This window comes from Alosa alosa, chromosome 6 (assembly GCF_017589495.1).
Source record: "Alosa alosa isolate M-15738 ecotype Scorff River chromosome 6, AALO_Geno_1.1, whole genome shotgun sequence".
Classification (NCBI taxonomy): domain Eukaryota; kingdom Metazoa; phylum Chordata; class Actinopteri; order Clupeiformes; family Clupeidae; genus Alosa; species Alosa alosa.
The window spans coordinates 6,043,020-6,050,969 of record NC_063194.1 but is presented as its reverse complement, the minus strand read 5'-3'; the positions used below and the strand labels follow the sequence as shown (position 1 = coordinate 6,050,969).

Genomic DNA, 7,950 nt, shown 5'->3' with positions numbered 1-7,950 from the left:
TATCTATCTTTGAGGAGAGTATATGGAGAGTGACGTGGGAGGTGTTGTCCCATGTGTATGCCCATTCCCTCCACCCATCTGTGCCTTCAAGCCACTGAATTCCTCCCCTCCTGCTGAGCGTCTGTGGCTGAAAGCTTCCCGGGGGGCACATTTGTAGGGCGGACAATTTGAGCACCGCACATCTCCCCGTGGCAGCATGTGTCACTGATTCCCTCTCTTTCAGCAGTCTCCCTCTCCATCTCTCTCTCTCTCCATCTCTCTCTCTCTCCCTTGGTCTGTAGCCAGGGGTGTTACTCTGGTGATGATTCACCTCTCTCTTCTCCTTGACCAACAGATGTGGCTTGCTGGGAACTGTGATGGATGGAATCACAGAGAATGAGTCAACGGCAGCAGACCAAGCCTATGGGCTATATAAGTGTTCCATAGCGTTTCCCGTAACTCGTGTGTGTGTTGGCTGAGCATTCATCATCATCCAATGTGCATACTCCCACTCTCTCCAACAAAACAGTAGCGTGATCTGGTTTGATGATGATGGGCATGCCCAATGCCCAACTGTCTTTTGCTATTTTAATACGTTTAACATTTACTGCCTGTGTTTGCGAAAATTCACTTAGACCCTATTAGGATTCTTTGGAGAGAGAGCTTGCACGTCAACATTCAATTACGACGATCATTTACTTATGGCTGCCGAGGCGCAGGAGAGCGTTTCTAATGCATTTTAGCCCACTCAGACATGGGTTGAGTGAGTTGTAGTAGCAGCAGACTCAAGAGGTGGGTTGGAAGATGTATTACTGTCTGAGTCAGACCGAACAGCAGGTAAAGCGTGAAAGCATGGGCGAGAGACAGAGGCTTCAGAGAGTGGCGACGTGTCTGTTGGAGAAGAAATGCTTTTAGTTACGGGTTTTCGCCCTTGTGAACCCCCTTTTCTCTCTCTTCTTCACACTCAACTTGTGCTTGACTGTGTTTCTCTCTCATTTCGTGTCCTTGCTATTTTTCGCCATCAGATAACAGGCACTTGGATGAGAATGGTTGATTCTCGGTGGTTGATCATGGTTGGTCCGCTTGCTGTTGCTTGCCTGTAGCCGGCTGTGTTTGAGACACAGGAGGGCTGAAGTGGAGCTCCTGTTTGGATGTACTACTCTGCGTGAGAGAGAGAGAGAGCATGAGAGAGAGAACATTGCTCCCTCCAGGGCACATATCCCCTGCTTGCATGCCCTAGCGCAGGGGTCTCACAGACCTATTGTTCTTCAGCAGAGCTATGCCATCCACAAAAGAGAGAGGGAGGGAAAAAATCCCCCTCGTCGGCGTCTACACAATGCAAGCTCGGTCCATTAACTCCGCGCCGGCCCAAGTATGCCATGAGCGACGTTTCGCATTTCAGCGCTCGGAGGTGGAAACTGACGCGCAGGACAAACGCCCTGTTCCCTCTTTTATTCATCAAAGCCACTCGACCTCGATCTCTGCGAAGGCTTGTGAATTATGGAAACGCATCGGCTGAGAAGCAGCTGTTTCAACTTTAATGACGGCCCACGTCAGGGCGCACCGCGAGCAGCAAACATGGAGGCCCGTGAGCCCTCGCTCGAGTAACACTGATCCATGTTTCCCAAACACCATTCTGACATCTGCCTCTGGAATCCTGGTGAGGCAAGACAGCAGGTAAAAAAGTGAACATGTGTGCATATTCCCATGGAAACCAAGTTGTCCTGTCACATGGCGTACGATGACGCTGGGTGAGGGATGCTTCCTCGGTGATCTGCACGCCAAAACCCAATTTCTAAACCGAGGTCGTCCTTACCTATATTGTTGGTTGATTACTTTCTGCTCGCAGTGGAAGTCATGTCATCATGTTGCTAGTATTATAAAGCAATGATCTGTTTGAAAAAAATCTGAAACGTGCACACATACACACACACACAAACAGAGTTGAAACCATGGATATGCAGGCCTAGGCTACTGCCATATATTCCTTATGCAGTATACTTTCTCAGACTGTCAGGTCATGAGCGAGTAAAGTCCTCTTTGCAGTAAAAAAAAACCTCACGTATTCAACACAAAGTAGACTACACACTCATCTATTTTTGTATGGATCAAAAACTGATTAGCAAGCAGGCCAGGCCCTACTTGTAAAATAATAAATCCACCGTAGAAGGTGACGGTGAAGCAAGTGGAGTTCTCTCTGGCTGTAGCCTACATCTTTTCTAATTAAGCAAGATTAGCTTTCAGGTGGCTTTGTGTTTTTAAGAGAGTATTCAAGATAAAAGCGCGAATGAGGATAAAACGAGCAGCAGCCAGCTTCCATGGTTACTTCCAGGTCTCTCTATCATTTGATGTAATGTCCCCTCGTTGCCACAAGGGGGCTCTGCACTCTCTCTATCTCGGCCGTTCGCCCTCCTCTCTCCTCATCTCAAGCTTCTGCCAACCAACCAACCCCTCTCTCCCTCTCCACGCTCCTTCCCAGTCGCTGAGCCACAAAGGCTACTGTCGGCATTCGGCAGTGGCACCTCGCTGCTTCAGCGTGAAGATGGTAGGCAGTCTGTGTGCCCGTAAGTTGGCTCGGCGATCACGGTCTGCGTTAATAGCGGCACTAACTGTGCTACTAATTCAGACACTTATTGTATGGAACTTCAGTAGCCTGGACACGGGGGAAGACAGGGAAGACGGTGGCAACGGCAGAGAGAAGCGAGACCGAATCGGTATCAACAAAGCCTACAGCGAGTATCCGAAAAGCGGCTTCCAGCGAAGACATCATCAACCACCACTGGGAAAGGCAGCCGTTCGGCATAAGCAGCAACCGGTAAGACAACCTGGGTCGCTTTGCCGTTCAATTTTTCCAAGACGAAATGATTTTATTCTGGCGGTGATAACGGGCCTTTTGTGATTTATCGGGGTTTGCTGCCAGGATTTGACTAGCCGATCTCCTACCACCCTGTTTTTAATGCATTCTCGCAAACCATTGCAACCTCACGACAAGGCAACGAACATATTTCATGTCAATGAATGAATTAAAATCTGCGCAGTTGTCAAACCAATGGCTGTTCACTAGTTTAGACGCACAGCTTGCCATATAATGAACGCAACGCGTGATCCCTCAGTTCTGTAGCCTACGCGCTACAGTATGGGCTCCCGGGTAGGCTACTTTATTGCAGTGTTGGATCTGGTCATTTACAACTCATTAAGATTCGCGACATTGTGCATACCAATATTTACATTTCCATCGCAATGTCATTGTTTGACAGAGACCGGCCATAGCCCAAAATATTTGGAAATGTGCGTGCAAAACCCCGATATAGGCTACCTTCCGAAAGGGTATCGGCGGAGCCTTCCTTGATGTGGTCCTGACTAATTTGTCTACTTGCATTGTAGCCTATTCGCATTCACATTGGAAGTTGGAGACCGCCTTCACCGTATCATTAGATATCTACAGACGGTAATTATCGCATTAGTCATCTAATTAAATTAGGCAAAATGCAAGCTCTAACGTAGCCTACCCCATGCTAGCAGTTGTTCGTATTTTAAATGGATAAATTAATACAAATGCCAACCGCGCTGTTGATACAAGCTAATTTAATCAGCGAGCCACATATGTGATCAACCCTCGCAGAGACCAGTTTGAATCACCCAAGGCTAAACGCATGTAGACTGAAGTGAAACAATGTTTCTTCTATAGACTGAAATTATTCCACCGATATAATCCCCAAACGATCAACCTTTTCCCAATCCCTATAAAACTGTTTTAGGGTTGAACAGTAAGTAACCTATGCCCACAGAAAATGTTTCACAGTGAGCCTTTCACTAGGCAACTATGACTCGTACTTGTAGCCTACAACACCTCCAACCCAGCCGCCACTGTCTCTAGTAGGCTACCCTGTCACCAACATACTCGGAGCCTTGCATAATAAAAATTCGTGAGATGAACAGCACTTGGTATGTCAGTAAACATGTTAAGAGTGAAGAGTAACAAACGATCTAATTTTGGATGAGGCTAAGCAGTCATCAGCAGAATTTTGAATTTAGTGACAACTGACATTTTTTTCCTTATAGTGTTTATTATTATGTTATATGATTAAACAAATGAAGTCCACTCTTTCAGTATCACAGAAACATTATGACAAACCAAATAAGAGGACCTGTCTTTTTTTAGAAGCCATGAATTAATTTCTTTATTTGGCTGCTCTCATCACTGACTGACAGCACAAGACATTCATTTGTCCTTCGGTGCTTAGGAAGCTCCCAAATGAGACCACAGTCTTATATAGTTTTTTGCGGTGGCACGTGTACATTTTTTTTTTCCCTGACATCCTCTAATTTAGCTCTGTCCTGAATTGGATGGGCTCTAACAAGTGCTTTTAGCGTGTTCTGTAATTAGCACGATGTGTATATTAGAAGCATATTACAGGGGATGATTGGAGGTCCCACATTTAGAACCACTGACCTAATATTCCGTCCCCGTTAATGCCGATTTGGAATGTAAATGTTTGTCATGGTCGCCCAAACCCACATTTAGACACCCATCCAGACCATAACTTCCAGCATGCATGGAGTAGAGGTAGGCAAATGTAAAGACTCCATACTGATCATTTATGAAGCTTTCCCCCAGACGTTTAGGAGAAAGCAGGTTTTTGCTTGGTGGAGAGCTGGCTTATGGCTGTGTCTGTAGAGTAGTCTCCCCTGATTGGTGTCCCTCTATGGTCAGAAGGCAGGAAGAGCCCCCCTGATAGTGTCCTCCACTACATCATCGACCTCCCGGTCTGAACAGGCTTGTGATCGACTGTAATGCACAGAGAGAGAGAGAAAAAGAGAGAGAGAGACAGACAGAGAGAGAGGGAGAGAAAGAAGATGATACTCTGCAATACATGAACGATAGAGCGATAGAGACAAAGGCGTAGGAGGAAAAGGAGTAACTTGAGAGAAAGAGAGTGAGATCAGAACAAGGAGAGAGAGAGAGCAAGCAAGCAAACGATTGTCGAGAGAGAGAGAGAGAGAGACAGCAAGGCTCAGAAAAGAGACAGAGAGGGCAAGACACGCAGGAGACAGATATCCTCTCCTCTCGTCAGCACTCTTCCTCTGCATCTCTCTCTCTCTCTCTCCCTCCCTCTGTTTCTCTCTCTCTCTGTATTGTTTTTTGCAGCCTCTGTGGGCTGTTCGCTCTGGCAAACAGGATTGGCATCAGATTAAAGAGGAAGCCGGTAGCAATCTGATTGTTTCAACTTTTCTTTTTTTGTCTCTCGCTCTTTCTCTCTCTGTGTGTGTCTCTTTTTAACTGAGCTCCGTTGGCATGAGTGACTGGTGATGCCAGGAGAGCGCCTCAGCAGCCCCGGGGCCTTTTCCTTCGTTTGTTCGTTCCTTCCTTCGTTTGCTTCTTCGTTCTGTTCTTTCTTTCAGCAACGGCTTCCTGACGGACTGCCTGATGCAACCAGAGACAGCTAGAGGGTAAACAGAAGGGCCATCGGAGAAGCTGACGACACGCTCAGGGCCAGAGGCCAGCGGTGGGGTCAGACCCAGGGAGGGGGTCGGAACGATTCTGTATTGTACAAAGGGAGAGAGAGATGGAGAGGGAGAGAAAGAGATGGAGGAGAGAGAAATGGAGAGAGATGGAGAAGTAGAGAGGGAGAGAGAGAGAGAGATAGAGGGGAGGTGCTGAAAAAGCTCCATTTTGAAGGAGCAAAAGTACCTGAAGACGGACCAACTGAGACCGAATAAAGTCTGTGATGCTTTAGTGTCAGGGGGAAAAAATGATGCGATACAACAACAGCAAAAAAGATGAATGAGAATGAGAAATCTTAAAGTCAGTTTTGCTGTTATTTAGGAACAGTTTTCCGTTCAGTTCAGCTTACACCTAGCTTATTAACTATGTATAGGCCATATCATACCATAAAATCCCAGGCATTTGGATAAAACAGACCTCTACTGTCTACTTTACTCTGTAAAGATAAAGGACATGAATAAGGACTTACTAAACTCTTCTCATGAGGAACAGACATCACCACAGTATTTAGTTCAAATTATAGAACAAAAGAGAGTGTGGCTCTCCAGTCTGTGGTTGGTTGTTTCATCAGGGGTGCCGTGGACACCCTTACATTGCTTCATTCTGTGTTCTTCTTGGTTGAATAAGAGAACAACAGTGCTGCTTCCTGCTACCTGTGTTCTGTAAAGGGCTGCAGGCCTTGCTTCATGTTTTTGTTTCTCTTTGGTTTTATCCTGTCTTGTGGCAGCAGAGATTTGCGCTTCCTTTAGAACATGTCATGGAGGAGAGAAGGAGAGAACCTGCCACTGCTGTTCTCTGGGAGCGCTGTTTAAGGAGGAGGAGTAGCATCCTGTGACAAACGGACAATGTTTTCCTTCTCTCTCTCTCTCTCTCTCTCTCTCTCTCTCTCTCTCTCTCTCGGCCAAGTGGAGTAATAACTCACATATATAGACATTACGGGTGTAACGGTACACAAACATCACGGTTCGGTGTGTACCTCAGTTTTGAACTTTCAATTCCGTTCATTTTCTATACAGTAAGCCTGTACTGCTAGCCCAAAATCCGCTAACTATATAGCTGATTGACAGAAGGAATAGTATTTTGTTTGTGTTCTGTTGTGAGAAGACAAGCATCCAGAAGTATAAAGGACAGATGGATAGCAGAAGCTGAGAATAGCCACGTCATGCAGGCAGCTGGATTGCCAGTAATTTTTTTGGAGCGTCCATTACCTCTCCATTGAACTTGATTGAGGGGGGATAATTTATGGGAATGAATAGCTTTTTGTGTCACGTCTAGAGGAAATTTCCTAATGGCCTCTAAACAGCTGAGATAGCACAGCTTGCAGGAGTGAGCATTTTGACCACCAGAGGCACTTAAGGGGACCATAATTGAGTTCCTCTGAATACAGGTTCCCACTGGCCGTGGCAGAAGCAGAATTACTGGCAGCAGTGAAGCTAACTGAGATGCGTGAGTGTTTGAAAGAGTGTGTGCATGTGTAATAGTGTGTGTGTGTGTGTTTGCATGTACGTGTGTGTGTGTGTGTGTGTTTCAGACTCCCCTGGTACTGAGAGACCGATGAGACGGGTGGTAGATTCCTTCGGGCAAAAGCCAGTTTGCCATCCAGGTGTTTGTTGTGTGTTCCACATGTTTTCCAACATGTTTCAGTACTGTGAGGACCATTTCCTCTTTCTGTGTGTGTGTGTGTGTGAGTGTGTGTGTATGTGTGTGTTTTAACATCCTCTCATTACCACGAGCTAAACGGTACTGCCGGTTGTCATAGCGTCGCCGCCCAGGGATCTGATCTGGTTGCTTTACTCTACCCTCGTCCCTTCTCTTTTCAGCTCAGGTTACCGTGGCAAACATGATGTGTGACCTCATCATTATGGGATGCCACTATGCGTGTCTCTATTTGGATCACTGTGTGTGTGTAAGGATGACTAACATTTGAATTTATTTCTGTTGAGAAAATGGGGTTATATTTGAGCAGGTGGTTAGCCTAATGCATTTTTGTTTATTAGTACCCTTTGAGTGTGTGTGTATGTGATAGTGAAAGAGTTTGAAAAAGCAATACCATCTGTTCATCTCACTGATTTTCTGTGTGTGTGTGTGTGTGTGTGTGTGTGTGTGTGTGTGTGTGTGTGTGTGTGTGTTTGTGTGTTTGTGTCTAAATGAATGGCCACTTCAGTTGAGTGCTGGGTAGACACAAAAAATGAGTAACAAATGTGTTGAGTGGTTGTGTGTGTGTGTGCGTGTGTAGGCGTATGTGTGTGTTTCTATTTGTCATCCCTCTCTCCCTCTGTCTGTTCGTCTGTCATTCTGTCTGCTTTTTTCCTGTCTATTTTATGTCATGTCATCCCTGTCTGTCTGTCTGACTGACCGACATGTTGTCTGTCAGTCTGTTTTTTGGTTGTTAGTACATCTTTCTGCCTTAGCCCTGCCCTTCTGTGTTTCGTGTGTGTGTGTGTGTGTGTGTGTGTGTGTGTGTG

The 7,950-nt window shown here is 46.0% G+C and overlaps 1 protein-coding gene across 1 annotated transcript in view; it reads left to right on the top strand.

Annotated features, from left to right (window-relative positions):
- Positions 1 to 2,438: 2,438 nt before the first annotated feature.
- Positions 2,439 to 7,950, top strand: part of xylt1 (xylosyltransferase I) — a 76,387-nt gene continuing 70,875 nt past the window's right edge. Inside the window, 1 exon segment of the mRNA XM_048246712.1 lies at positions 2,439 to 2,794. Within this exon segment, the coding sequence (XP_048102669.1) occupies positions 2,522 to 2,794 (273 nt within the window). The 5' untranslated portion in view covers positions 2,439 to 2,521.